This window comes from Galeopterus variegatus, unplaced genomic scaffold (genome assembly GCF_000696425.1).
Source record: "Galeopterus variegatus unplaced genomic scaffold, G_variegatus-3.0.2 Scaffold1, whole genome shotgun sequence".
In the NCBI taxonomy this organism is placed as follows: Eukaryota; Metazoa; Chordata; class Mammalia; order Dermoptera; family Cynocephalidae; genus Galeopterus; species Galeopterus variegatus.
This window is the reverse complement of record NW_007726112.1, coordinates 2,099,864-2,115,785: the sequence shown is the minus strand read 5'-3', so window position 1 is coordinate 2,115,785 and position 15,922 is coordinate 2,099,864. Positions and strand designations below refer to the sequence as shown.

General features: G+C 34.3%; 1 protein-coding gene across 7 annotated transcripts in view; it reads left to right on the top strand.

The window, feature by feature from the left end:
* SLC4A10 (solute carrier family 4, sodium bicarbonate transporter, member 10) overlaps positions 1–15,922 on the top strand; it is a 356,167-nt gene that overhangs the window by 202,263 nt on the left and 137,982 nt on the right. For all 7 annotated transcript variants that reach the window (XM_008590142.1, XM_008587567.1, XM_008588852.1 and 4 more), the window contains exon 4: positions 11,739–11,877. In XM_008590142.1, coding sequence (XP_008588364.1) covers positions 11,739–11,877 — 139 coding nt within the window. The remainder of the gene's footprint in view (positions 1–11,738; positions 11,878–15,922) is intronic.

Here is a 15,922-nt window from a genome sequence, read left to right as displayed (position 1 = left end):
CTTGCTCCATCCCATAAATTGGTATCTTTCTTTGAACAGGTAGTAAATCATGAGACTTGGCCAGTGATTCAATACTTGATCATTTTACTGTAAAATTTAGTTTGACAAATTGCTTAAAATATTTAGTAATAATAATAAATCTCATTAACATTCTAAAAAAATACCTTACTAATGCCTGAAGCAAATATGCTATATAAATGTAGATTCTTTTTTGTCTGTCTTATAATATCTTGACTATATATATAAAATCATGTATAAGACATAGTGCTGCATATTGGTTGAAGCAATTAACACTTAAAAAATGAGATGTCCTCTGCATCCAACCCAGCAATGACCGTGTTGAAGCCAGCAGCCCCACGGTCTCCCCTGCCAGAATGAGTGGTGCCACAGGCGTCAACTGCTCCCCCCTCCTTCCTCTTCCTCCCACCCCATTTACCTCCCCCTTTCCCTTTCCCTTTCCCCCCAACTGCTCTGCAACATCTTAGAATGTAAAAAATATATATATTAATAAATTAATTAATTTAAAAAAATGAAATGTCCAATTTTTTAATCTTCTTTATTATTTGCATTATATTTTAAGACTAATCACTCATTTATGAATATAAAAGAACTGTGATCATTTGTGAGACTTACAGCTGTGATGTTGAATGAACAATGCTCGTGGTATTTAATCATGTAGTAACTCTATTTCTGTCTTGCACCATCCCTTTGTATTCACTTGGTGGGTCTCATTGCTATTCTTTTTCCGAATGAAAACTCTGGTCGGTTCCAAACTTTTGTAGTCATTCTTAGGTAACTTAAGTTCTCTGATTAGTAATTCAAATCTCTGGTTTCATGTAATGGTGAAAACTTTAAAGTCGGGTTAGCCATAAGACTTTTTCCTCCTTCTCTTGCCCAGGCCTGCTGTAGGTAGGAAGCCTATAGATTAGGAAAGAGAGATAATTTCTGGCACCCTTTCTCCCCCATTAAACCTTCTTCCAAATGTTCCATCATATTCGCAACTCTAGTTTCTGATCCCTGCAGATGTGAAGCATAGAAAATGAGAAGAACTAATGGGGAGGAGGCAGGAAAGTTCTCACTTCCTGGCTGCTAATTCAAGCTGACGCCACACTCTCCAGGCTTAGCAATAATTTGAGTTTACTCAGTCTCCTGGAGGGTCTCTTACCTTCACTCTCTTCTGCCTTAGTACTTATTCCTGTTTATCCCCTAGGCCGTGGCAACTTAGACAAGATCTAAGATGACTCCATAAGTCTCTCTCTCTCTCTCTCTCTCTCTCTCTGTCTCTCGGCCCATATGAGATTCACAGTAGACACACACACACTCATTGTCCTAACAAATGCCTTGAGCACATGTTATTCAAAGCAGCAATCTCAGCCATCAACAGCTAGGCAGACTTTATGTTTCTCAGTCAGGAATCATATTCTAGTCAATGGTGGGGGCAATATCAAGCTCTTCTGGTGCCCTTGGAGCTCTACTCACTTGGCTTGAGTGAGAGGCAGACACCCCTACTGCCCTTCTTTTTTTTAGGGAAATAATAAGATGTGGGTCTCATGTCATAGCTTTCTCTAAAGAAATCTCTAAAATATGTCTACTGTTTCCAATTTGTGATCCTTTCATAGCCTCAATGTGGGGGAGGAGTTAGAGTCACATAACTAGGTTTTCAGGAACGTGATTTATAAATTCTTCATATAGTCTTAGGGAGAGAAATGTTGATTGGTTCTTGATACTTCAGCTGAAACATTTATTTTATCAATCTATTATCTTGTAACAAAATTACTAGTTAGCCTTAATAAGAATAAGTATATTATCTCAATTACAAAATGAATTAAAATATGGGAATTCAAATAAACAGATTGTGTATGACATTCAAATAATATAAGAAATATTTTAAAGTTAAACTAAAAGTGGAAAATATTATTGAGCTTCAGGGAGACTGAACACATGAATTTAAAATGGAACCACCAAATTTGTCATCATTTCATGATTTCATAAGATAGGTAATCTGAATACTGATTTATTTGAAGTATAACAAGCATAAAGAGGAAGAAAAGTATCTGTGATCCAGAAATGCACAATGGTAAGCATTTTGTGAATGTGTTCCCTTTAACTAAATGTTATATAGTACATGAGGCTTGTGAAGTTCATGACAGTAAGATCACATATCAAAATGGAAATTTCCCAATTCACTTCAGTTATTCTACTTGTTATGCTGGCATGAGAAGTAGGTCTCTCTATCATATTTTTTGACTATTACCCAGAAAAGGCCTGAAAAATAGGGAAATTTTGGAAAGAGCCTGCAAAAAGGAGAATATTTTCACTGATTATTAGGAACAATCTATTTAAGACCCTGGTTAATCAGTATATCAGTAATTAAAGTGATATGAGTTACAGCTAATAATGCAAAGACTAAAGTTTGCTAAGGAACTTATTTCCAATTATGATCGTACTGGTGGCTTTCCTCAAACTGTATAATTATTTAAATTTGATTTTCTTTACTTTTGTTATCTTTTGTTGAAAATAGTTTATATTCCAAATGAAAATAAAGTCTTGGTTTATTCCTGATTATAAAATTAATACCTGTTCTTTGGAATTCCAAAGAATTCTACTTAAAATCAGCTTAGCCGAACGCTTTTGCTCTTACTCAGTTCTCATCATTGGCCACTCTATAGCATCTGACATTATTGATTTCTTGTTCTGTATAAAAGGATTCTTTAATCCTTTTATGTACCTGCTTATTCTTCTTCTAATTTTTTTGTTAATTCCTCTTCCTCCTCCCAAATCTTAAGCCTGATTTTTCCCTCACTGTTGAGTCTTCTTTCTTCATTCTTTCATTTCTGAGTTATCATCCATTGTAATAATATGGCCTCTCTAGTTAAATGCCACCTATGTCTCTATCTCTGACCCTGTCCTCTTTTCAAGAATCCAGTCTCAAATCTCCAACTGCCTTATCACCTTCTTTGTATGTTTGTCCCATTGTCACCTCAAACTCAGCATACCTAAAAATTGTCTTTTGTGCACTCAATGTACAATACTGGCTCTTTATTCTGAAGCATTCTTTTAATTAATGGCACTATTATTTTCCCATTCTCCCTTCTTCAAATTCTAAATCTCTCTATTTCTGGCAGTTAAGCTGATATCACAATTATGACCATCACTACTACCACTATCATCAGTATTAATCATCGTCAATAATATTTATATAATGCTTTACAAGTTGAAAAGTGTTTTCACATCCATAATTTACTTTCTTGGGGCTTGGTTCTCTCTCCTTCTGGGAGACTAATTCTGGTAGGTGAAAATATAAGGAGCCTAATATAGGTAGTTTGACTATTCACCATTACAGGAGTCTTATTCCCAGTCTCACTCAGACTTTGATGCCCCAGCTGTTTAGTTCTATTATTTCTTCTCCTTTTCTGGTAACTATGTTCCTGTCTTGCAACAAAATTTCTCTTTAATAAGATATTCTATTGCACTTCGGTTTTCCTATGATGGTATCATTTTGCTTGAGAAGGGCTTATTTGGATTGTGCTGATTACTTGACAAACCTAATCTGATAAACCTAATTATTGGATTTTTATTTTGTTCTTATAAAACAGTATTCAAGACTTCCCTGTTCCTTCTGTCCTGTAAAGTTACCTCCTGACTGCAGATCTACTTTTTGGAATTTCACCCTTGGAGTACTGACTCTTGCATTTGCTTACATAATTAAATTGCTGATTTTTTTTTTTTTTTAACCTATGAACTCTCAGTATATATAACTCCCAATAACCTATGAACTTCCAGTTTGGTCAATCCTAATTTCATTCAATCACTAATTATGAGAGGTACAATTCTTATTTATAATTTTATATCTCTATATGTACATATTTTAAATGTGAATATTATATATTTATATTTATGTATGGTCATATATATTTATACGTGTAAGTACATATATATTTTTGTATACCTTTAGTGTATGTAGATGCAAAGGAAAAGATTTCTTTCTGGTTCCCTAGTATTGGAATTTTTGCTTCTTTTCTCTCTGGCATTTTTTAATCTTCCTCTTTGATTCAGATAACCTAGCTTTTTTTTTGGTACAGTATATTTTATTTTATATTTGACATATTGTGCTTAATGTTTTGTTTGAGATATTCATTGACATTGTTACATGCAGAAGTAGTAGTTCATTCCTTTTTTATTGCTGTACAGTACTCATTGTAAGAAAAATATGATAATTTGTTGATCCAATCTTCTGTTGACGGACGTTTATGTCATTTCCAGTTTAAGACTACCATGAATAAAACTGCTGTGAATATTCTTGTACCTATCTTTTGGTATATACCTAGGAATTGAATTGCTGGGTCATGTAGTATGCATATGTTCAAATTGAGTAGATAAAACCAAACTATTTTTCAAAGTGGTTATTCAAATTTATATTCCTTCCACCAGTATATGAAAATTCCAGTTATAATAATCTTATAATCTGGCTGTTGATTTACTGCTTACCCTGACTCTTATGCTTCAGGTTTGGCCAGATTCTAACTTTCTGTTGGTTCTAATTCCTGGCCCAGATATATACATTATCTGCCTAAGATCCCTCCCTAGAGCATACAGCTCATTTCAGACAGAGATTTTATCTTGAACTTCAGCTCTGAGTTGTTTTCTTGCATTATCCTGTTGCTTAAAAACATTGCCAAAACCAAACCACTGATTTTGCCTTGATAATCTAAGATCTTTTTCTTTACTTTATAGCCCAAAATATTATGTTCTTAATGCTGATGTGACCTGGCTTAATTCCTACCTCCTCTTGTGAAACTCTCCTTGACTATTGTAGCCTTTATTTTTATTACTCTTTATTCTTACGGCACTAAGCAACAGACAAACTAGTGCTTAATTATTATTGTATTACATTATCTGCTGTTATATATTCATTTTATCTCCCAAACCAGATTATAAGCGATTTAAAATTAGTAATTGTGCTGTAAGATTTAAATGAACTGAAATAGGTACTTAATATCTACAGTTAATAAAATGACCAAGTGACTGATCAAAATACAGATGCTCCTTAACATACAATGTGGTTACATCCAGACAGACCTGTTGAAAGTAGAAAATATCGTTAAGCAAAAGTGAATTTTTTACCCAGAGGTAACCCTTTTGTAAGTAAAGGAGTATACTGAATGCTTGTCACTTTTGCACCATTGTAAAATCAAAAAATGTTCCTAGGTCGAAGACTGCAATGTGATTTTTTTAAAGAAACTACTTTATTCAGTCAATAAATCTAGTAAGAAATCAACCTCACTTTTTTTTTTAAAACTGCAACTTCTTTGCTTTCTGCCTTTTAATCAATTGCTCATTCAAAGGACCTTGTTAGCTAATAAGACAGCAAAGTTGTCATGGATCCTCATGAATCTTTATGTAATTGAACATGTAATTCATATAAATTATTCTCCTTTATTAATATTATTTATTGTGATTTCATTCCACTTCAGTAATAAAAAGGAACTGACTTTTCATGTTGTAAAAATATATTATTTGAAGATATTTTGCTTGTTTTCTATATTTCTAAATCTAAAAAATATGCATTTAAAAATTGGCTTGTGTGCTAAGTGCTCTGCAAGCTTCTGTTTCCAAGGAATGCTTATTATAAGAACAAATACAAAGTAAAACAATAACAACAACAACAATAACCAAGGCAGTTTTATTGATGTAAGCAAAGGAAATTTTCCCTCATGTTTCAATAACAACATCTACTCTGATCTGACTTGCTCAAAGAATTTTTGTTTTCTTCTTTAGTACAGATAACTAATACTGCTTCTTATACATGGCTGTCTGGAATATTAATGCAAACATTTTTATCATTATTTTTCCACCCATTTTTATAAGATGTCTATGTTATTTCAGTCCAATAGACCAAGGTTACATTTCATATAATATTACTATATTATAATTGTGTGTGTATTTACTCTGAACTAGATGATACTCAGGTAGATAGGATTTGTCACCATTATTGTGATCATATGTTACACAATAAGACTTCAAAAACTTTAAGAAAATTTATTTTCTCCTATAAAACAGATTTTTTTAAAAAACACAAATAAGATGACATGCTGGCCAGATACATTTTGTTGCCCTATCTTAGCCAGAAAGCAACAAATAAACTGTATAAAAATAAGATAAAATAAAAGAAACCCTAAGCATACAAAATAGATCTTGGGCATTGATTAATTAATTGTACAGTGCTTTCATTCTTTAAGTAAAATTTATTAAGCTTTTGTTATTTACTGAGGATATAGCAGTGAATAAAACAAACATGATCCCTGCCTTTACAATTCATTTGTTCTAGCAGAGGAGAGACATAAAATCAATTATTGTACAATACATTATTTGATTAAAATTGAGGTAAGTGTATTAATGAGAAGTATAGGGTACTATGAATTAGGATAACAGGAGTCTGACTTAGTGCTTTTCATATGAATGTGCTTATCATGGAAATAGGTGTGTCTGTGTGTGTGTTTTTCAAGGGTGAATAGGTAGATGTGCCAAAGTATACTACATGTAAGCAGAGGGCAGAAAGATATATAGGAAAACTAGAGAAATCTGTGTGTGAAAAGACCCTGCAGTGGAAAGGAGCATATTTTTACGAACCTTAAACTAGGCCAATGTCCCTGGAATATAATAGGAAGAAGAAGAGTGGGAGAAGATGAGGCTAATGAGGTAGGCAGGGGTTAGGGCCACACCACAAATATTTATTTGTGCAGAAATATGACATATCTTATAATTGTATATATATTTTCACCTTTGACCTCTTAAATCCTCTCAGTTGTGACTTAGTTATAACTTAATCTTTTCAATGACTTAACTTTTTTTTCACAATTAAAATGTTTAATATTATAGATTTCAGTAGTCATTATGTACTTGTTACTGACTTAATCTATAATGTTTTAAAAATGTTGAAAACATATCAGATGTTTCATTGGAATAAGATTAAATATATAAGCTATTTTTCCATTATTAAGTTTTCCCATTAATACATATTTATTCATTTATTTAGGTCTTCTTTTATATTATTCAATAAAATTTTATAATTTTCATCACAAATGTATTGTGTAATTTTGTTGTATTTATTCCTAGATAATCTTATGTATTTATTCTAAAGTAAATGGAATTTTTTCCTACCAGATTTTCTAACAATTTTTACTGCCATGTAGAAGTAGTATAAATTTTGTATTTTGATCTTGTACCTGGTAACTGAGTAAAGATTTTGAGATAGACAAGCATGTAATCTTTAAAAAATCATAAATGAAAGAGGAAATAATGATAGCAAAATCCCCAAGAATTCTTTTTTTTTTAATCCTCAGATACTGAATTGAAGAATGGGCAAATAAAATTGTGAAAATTTAGAGGTAGAAAGGTGGTGAAAAGTTTTACAAAGGAATTTAAATTTCAACAAAAAGCTTTGAATTCAAATAAAGGATTTTTTCTGAAATTGATAAGAATGGTTGTGAAGATGGTTGTTAGGAGACAGTTCTCTGTGGATGTATCATGTTCCTGCATATCTTGTGAGCAGAGGCACAGACTGCCTTTGTGCCTGACTATCTTTTCAAGGATGTTCATGTAGTGAACAGACTAAGAAGGTAGAGATAGCAAAGCAGAGGGCAGGTTGTTTACTGTACAATATAATAAAAATAATGTATTGCTATGGGGCAAAAATCAGGGAGGTCCATTCTGAAAGAGTTGGGTACCCTAACCTTGCATCCCTCCTGCAACACATCCTACTGCACATGTAACATCTCCTGGTCCTTTGCACATCCTTCTGTGTGAGTTGGGACTTGGGGTACCAACACAAATGATGATACTCTGGGGGCTGCTATTGCTGTGAATAACAAACTGTCTTTTGTCTCTGACCCAGGAATCTCATGTCTTTTGCCAGCATCCATAAAACTGTCAGGCTAAGTGATGAAACCCTTCACAATTTTTGACTGTTTCATAATTGCAGAAGGGTTGCTGACAGAGACATGGCTTTTTGGAGAAAGAAGGATTAGGGCCTCACAGCTGATTAATGGGATTTGGGAGAAGTTCGTTGTTATTGGAAACAAACTTGACCAAATTATACGGTTAGCAGAGCAATACATATTCCTCCACTTTATTGCCTGTTAATAAGGGGAATTTGGGGAGGTAGTTGCATCTGGGAACCAAGGGGGTAGATTTGAAGACAACTGCATGAAAGGTTGGGGCTACTTCTCCATGAACAGAGGGACCTCCTTGACAGTCCAACAGCAGTCTCAAGTCCACCTGATTGTAACCACTAGAGCTTAGATGTGTCTGGGTTGTAGAGCAAGGGGTAGGGGGAGAAACAAGTTTGCATTTCCTTTTAGACAACAATTTTAAAGATAACTATTTACACTGAGCATAAGAGATAGATTCATGACTGTATGTACAAGAAACCAGGCAAATCATTAGAACTCTGGCTAATTTTCTTGAGAAATGAGTGAGGTGGGTCATTTAATGATGGTGCTAACATAAACAACAAATAGAGAGAAGCTCGCAAAAAGAATGACTTTAATTGGGAATAGAACATTGTGATGGGAATACATATGCCATAGTAAATTATGTGTGCATTCAAGGAGGCAAAGAAAGACAAAGGTTTTTAAAAGCAAAAGAGAAGAGTACGCATAATTTATTTTGAAACAAGGAGAACAGTCATTACAGGGGCTTATCACAGGATTTGTCACCAGTTCATCAGTGGGAACAGTGTCAGGTAAGTGTTCATGTACATCTGGCTAGCTGTCCTTGTGACTCATGTAGCGAGTTGCAATTTGAAAAGTTCTTGGCAAAAGTTTCTGTTACAGGCATATGTGCATAAGAGAGTCTTTGCAATGGTTCTTATCATAGGCATGTATGTGTGAGGGCCCTCCCTTCTCTGCTTCCTGGCTTTATTTATCTGTGTTTTTTTAGAGTTTGACACACATTACTCCATTTTGATTCTGACAACTTTCACATTTCTCCCTTTCGATGAAGATCTTTCCCTAAAAGCATTGCTGATCAATCATTTTGTAGTTAGGTTTTCATTGTCCCTTGCTGCTGGGATGGACCTGTTGCTGTTGTTGGTCTGGTCCCATGTCAAGGTTATGGCCAGCAATTTTGAGGCAGTGTCAAAATTCCTTTAGGCACATTTGAGCAACTAGAAAGTTTAGAAGGGGTGGCTCTCAGGTTAAGTCTGCCTGGAGTTCATTATTAAGGTGATAGCTACCATTTTGAAGCTTTGGAGCAGCATTAACATCAGGAGTTGTACTTCTGTGAAAATTTAACAAATGACAGGTACAAAATTTAAAAAGAAAAAAAAATAAATTAAAATTAGTAGTAATGTGACAATCCCAGTTTGCATGATGATTTTGAGCTATGAACCTAGGCTTAAGGACAACCAATTGAATAAAATACACCAATAGCCTGCCAATTGACAAAGGTAGACAGTAAGAGGAGTAAGTGTCTCACTGTGATATGGAGTCTTGTTCTGACATCTTAGAAAAAGCTGTCTACAGTATGAAACCATCAACTTCTCATCCTGGTTTGTAGTTCGAATGTCTCTAGTTGTGGTATCAGGTGGTTTGCTGTGTGGTGCATATATCAGGCACAAGACTTTTCTTTTAAAATTCATTTAATTTCAGCTTATGGGGCTTCAGGACCAGAGCAGTTTCCAATTTTAGTAATTCCATTGAAGAAATATCCAGAAGCTCTAGCTGAGATAATTGACGAAGGTGGCTACACTGAACAACAGTTTTTCAATATAGAAAAACAGCCTTTTATTGGAAGAAGATTCCATCTAGGGCTTTCATTGCTAGAGAGGAGAGTGAATGCCTGGCTTCAAAGCTTCAAAGAAGCTTTGACTTCCTTGTTAGGGAATAATGCAGCTGGTGACTTTAAGTTGAATCCAATGCTCATTTTCCATTCCAAAAATCCTTGGGCCCTTAAGTATTATGCTAAATCTACTCTGCTTGTGCTCTGTAATTGGGACAACAAAGCCTGGATGCCAAAACATGTTTATAGCATGACTTACTAAATATTTTAAGCCCACTGTTGAGACCTACTTCTCAGAAAAAAAAAAAGAAGGAAAAAATCCCATTTCTTTCAAAGTATAACTGCTCGTTGACAGTGCACCCGGTCACCCAAGAGCTCTGATGGAGATGTATAAGGAGATTAATGTTGTTTTTGAGCCTGCTAACACAACATCTATTCTGCAGCTCATTGATCAAAGAGTAATTTTGTCTTTTAAGTCTTACTATTTAAGGAATACATTTTGTGAGGTTATAGCTGCCATAGATAGTGATTTCTCTGATGGATCTGGGCAAAGTAGATTGAAAAACTTTTGGAAAACATTCATTATTCTAGATGCCATTAAGAACATTCATGATTCATGGGAGGAAGTCAAAATATCAACATTAACAGGAGTTTGGAAGAAGTTGATTCCAACTCTCAAGAATGACTTTGAGGGGTTCAAGACTTCTGTGGAGAAAAAACTTCAGATGTGATGGAAAAAACAAGAGAACTAGAATTAGAAGTGGAGCTTGAAGATGTGACTGAATTGCTGCAATCTCATGATAAAACTTTAATGGATGTGGAGTTGCTTCTTATGGATCAGCAAAGAAAGTGGTTTCTTGAGATGAAATCTACTCCAGGTGAAGATGCTGTGAACGTTGTTGAACAATGAAGAATTTAGAACATTACATAAATTTAGTTGACAAATCAGCAGCAGGGTTTGAGAGAATTGACTCCAATTTTGAAATAAGTTCAACTGTGTATAAAATACTATCAGCTTTGTATGCTACAGAGGAATCTTTTGTGAAAGGAAGAGTCAATTGATGCTGTAAACCTTATTGTTGTCTTATTATAAGAAATTGCCACAGCCATGCCATCCTTCAGCAACCACCACCCTGATTAGTCAGCAGCCGTCAACATAGAGGCAAGATGCCCCACCAGCAAAAAGGATTACAATTTGCTGAAGATTCAGATAATTGTCAGCATTTTTTAGCTATAAGGTATTTTTATTTAAGGTATGTACTTTTTTTTTTAGACATAATGCTATTAAACACTTAAAAGACTACAGTAAACTGTGAACATAACTTTTATATGCACTGGGAAACCAAGAAATTCATGTTTCTCTTTATTGCAATATTTGCCTTATTGTGGTGGTCAGGAACAGAAATTGGAATATCTCAGAGGTATGCCTGTATCATGTTTTCACATATATGACATTTTGGAGAAAGCAAAACTATAGCAGCAGAGCCTAAACTAGTGGTTACAGTGGTTAGGGGAGGGACGTGGGTATGACTGCAAAGACTCTTCACACGGGATTTGTTTCAATAAATTATATTCAGCATAGTTTTAGTATGAGTAAGTTGTATCACAGTCTAGTCTTCTGAACATTGCCCATAAAATATAGTATATATGATGAGAGAAAATGTGTGTATGTGAGAGAAATAAAGAGTTTTCATGAGTGTTATGAATAATCCTAATCGTATTTTCTTTAATTTTTGATAATATATATAGCTATATAGTTACATTTTGCATATTTATGCTCCCAAATTGTGTTAGACTTAATGTAATTCTAAATTTAGTTTTAATTACCAAGTCTACGCCTGATGAGTGTTGTAGTGGGGACAGGGGAGGTATCGGTTGGGAGGTGTTGAAGACAGTGGCTGAGACATTTCAAACTCAGAGTCATGGTAATAGCTGTTCATGTCTCTGATTTTCCATAGACACCCCATCACAGCGGGTGCAGTTTATTCTTGGAACTGAGGATGATGACGAGGAACACATTCCTCATGACCTTTTCACAGAACTGGATGAGATTTGCTGGCGTGAAGGTGAGGATGCTGAGTGGCGAGAAACAGCCAGGTGAGGATTTTTGTTGAAGGGTGAAGATATATTAGAGAAGTTTCATGTTATTAGAAGAATAGACTCCTAATGCAATAATTTTGCAAATATCCATGACTGCTGCTGATTTCTGAAGTTGTTCTTCTGGCCTGGACGTATCCTATGATGGGATATGGGTCAGAATGAAATCTGAAGGCATTAATTATAGTCAACAGTGATGCAGAGCCAGCAACAGCTGCAGTCTTGAAGATAAACAGTAACATAATTTGTGTCATCAACAAAACAATAGAAATCTAAAAGTAATTTATTTCTATGTTTTCAACTGCTGACTTGTGCTCAAATTAGTGATTTTACATAGTAATTTAAATGTGGGGCTTTTTTTAAAGAAAGGGAGAACATTGCAATGAGAGGTGTTAAGTACAGTCCTGGATTTCATATGCTATTTGGTGAGGATAAAATATTTTGTGTTTCTAGCATATGCATACATTTAAACATAGTGGTTTTCTTCTTTTTTTCTAATTTATTTATTTTTTATTGGAACATAGTTGATTGTACATATATGTGGGATACAGCATTAAATATCAATATCTGTGTGCAATATTGTGATGTTCAAATCAGGATAATTAGTATATTCTTCATTATACAATGTAATCGATTTTTGTGGCTCTTTACCAATTCCTCCTTTCCCCCCTTCCCCCACCCTGCTTCCCATCTCTGGTGACCTTGGTTCTGTTTTCTTCTCTTGCAAGTTCAACGTATTATTGTGATTGTTGTATCTTCCTTTCTTATTTTTATTTATTTGTTTATTTTTTTTAGCTCACACATATAAGTGAAAACATGTGGTATATCTCTTTCTGTGCCTGGCTTATTTCACTTCACATAATTTTCTCTGTGTTCGTCCATGTTGCTGCAAATGGCAGGATTTCATTCTTTTTTTTGGCCAGAGTAGTATTCCATTTTATAAATATACCACTTTTTCCTTATCCAATCATCTGATGATGGACATTTAAGTTAGTTCTAACTCTTGTCTATTGTAAATAGAGCTGCAATAAACATGAGAGTACAGGTGCCCCTTTGACATGATGATTTCCATTCCTTTGGGTATATATCCAGCGGTGGGATTGTTGGGTTGTGTGGCAGTTCTATCTGTAGTTGTTTAAGGGATCTCTATACCGTTTTCCATAAGGGCCATACCAATTTACAGTCCACCAACAGTGGGAGGGTTCCCCTTTCTCTGCATCCTCAGCAGCACTCATTATTTTCCGTCTTTTTGATAATAGCCAGTCTAATTGGAATGAGGTGATAACTCAATGTGGTTTTGATTTGTATTTCTTGGATGCTGAGTGATGTTGAGCATTTTTTTATGTATCTGTTGGCCATTTGTATATCTTCCTAGTGGCTTTCAAAATATATTTTAAAAAATTACTTTTTAAAATCATTCGTAACTAGTGTTTTTGTATTGCCATGTCATTGATGAATTGCCATAAAAAGTAATAAATTAAATTTTGTGTTTACTTTTTACTCATTCTTGCTCATTTGCTCATTTATTTAACAAACATTTATGGAGGTTCCATTATGTGCAATGGACATAGAACAAAAACAACAAAAATCTTAGATATTGCCTTTAATGATCTCAGTCTAATTTAGACAGGTAAACAAAGCTGTGAATGTTATATAATGAATGCTATGGTACAGGTGTACACAAGGAACTGTGGACCTACCCAAGGTTGTCATTTCTTACTGCTTCCCAAATTTTAATACGAGTATCATGATATGATGACCTGGGGTCTTGTTAAAATGTTGATTCAGTGGGCCTCAGACATAAAATCTCAGATCCCGCTATTCTAACAAGCTCCCAGTTGATGTCATGTCAAATGTTTTTGTCTTGAGGATCACACGTTGAGTAACAAGTATCTAAACCACAAACAAGCATCTAAACGAGGGTGAAGAGAGGGGATCAGGATAGCTTCCCTGGTAGTGGTGATTCTTGAGCTGACTCTTGAAGATTGAGTTGGAATTATCTAGACAGAAAAGCAGAGGGGGCAGCATTCTAGACAGAAGAAGGATGTGCTCAAATGCATCATTGATCCAGGTTCTATGTTTTCTTAGGCTGTCCCTTCCATGGTCAGACTGCTGTATTATTAGAAATTCTTTCTGTTGAACATATTTGTTAGTGGTCCTCAGATTGCAACAGCTTTCTGCAGACCATGGCACTTCACTGGATCATGTTAAACTTGTGGCTGCACTTAACCGTTGCCTAATTCTGTCTGCCCAGAGTTAGTGTGGAATTAAATGTTCAATCATGATAATGAATATTATGAATAATAGCCCAATTAATTCTTGTTTGATATATTTTGAGAGGCCTTTACAGCTCTCCTTTATTTAAAAAATACTAAAAGTAAGTAGAATGAAACCAAAAAGGCTATCACCTAGTTCATCCCTGTAAATATTTTTAAAAAATAAAACTAATAACTGGCCAGTTAGCTCAGTGAGTTAGAGCGTGGTGATAATACCAAGGTCTGTAGTCAATCCTTGTTATCAGCCAGCAAAAAACCCCAAACAACTAATAACTGCCAATATTTGAAATTCAAAAAGTATAGGATAGTAGGAGGTAGAAAAACAAAAGTATTCCTCTACCCTTATTCACACTATCTCTCTTCAAAGGTAATTGCTGTTAACAGTTTCTTTGCATCTTTTCAAAAAACCAATTTTAATACCTAGATCTGCGTGTAAATGTATGCTTTTTAAAATTCACACAATAGGGATTATATAATATACAGAGTTCATACCTTATTTTTTCCACCTGTATTTAGAACATTTTCCACAGTGGCAATACAGATTTACACAATCTTTCTGTATAAATTAACCTTATTTGCATTCAGTTATATTGATGATTTTTCATTCATTTATTTAGCCAGTTTCAGTAGGCATTTAGGTTTTTTGATTTTTTTCCATAAGAAATTGCTGCAATGATCATTTATATATATATATATATATATAAACTTATTTTATATATATATAAAATTATTTTATATATATATAAAATTATATATATATAATTATTTTGTAGGTATTTATGTAGGGTGATTTTCCTAACAGTGGAACTTATGAACCAAAGAAAGCAGACATCTTTTTTTACTTTGACATATATTGCAAAATTACCTTCATAAAATGTTTTGGTAATTTACACTTCTACCAACAGTGTATGAGAGTGCTTATTTTCCCCAAATCCTTGCCACACTAAATCATCAAACTATTTAAATTTTTTTCCCAATTTTATAGATGAGGAAACATAAATCTCATTGTTTTTAATTTGATTTCTTTAATTATTAGTGAGGTTCAAAGTCTTCTTATATGTTTTAATTTTTTTCTGTGAACTAACTTCTTTTTTTACCCATTTTATGTCAAATCATTTATTATTTTCTTTCTGAACACTTCAAATTGGTGGTGTGTTATTCTGTGTGAATTACCTTTCTGTGAAAAATTTTACATAAATTAGTCAGTGTTCATTATGATGCTTTCTATTGTAATATTTTTAAAATAGAACTAAATTTAAAATATTTTTGTATAACCTGGTAAATTTTTTTTTTTTTTTGTCTTTTGTCTTTTTTCTGTGTCCGGCAACGGATCGCAACCCTCAGTGTTGCCCCCGTACCGGACCGGGGACCGGCAACGGGATTGCAAACCTCGGCGTTGCTCCCGCGCCTCGCTCAGCCAGTGAGCGGGAACCGGTCCGTATGTCGGATCCGAACCCTCAGCGGGAGCGCCGCCGCGCTTCCCAAGCGGCGCACTATCCATTGCGCCACCGGGCCGGCCCAACACCTGGTAAATTTTAAGATTAAGAATGTTCTACCTTATTTTTTTAACTGCATCAAAAATAACTACATGAGAATTTTACAAATACATAACATACGTGCTCATCTTTATTTGTTGACAGAAAAGCAATATATATAGTCATCTTTTCCACAAATTACTGATATAACTTTTGCCCTTTCATGATTAAAGAGTTGTTGATAAGGAAGTTAAAGTTGTTGATAAAGGGAGGAAGTTAAAGTTTTTTTCCCTG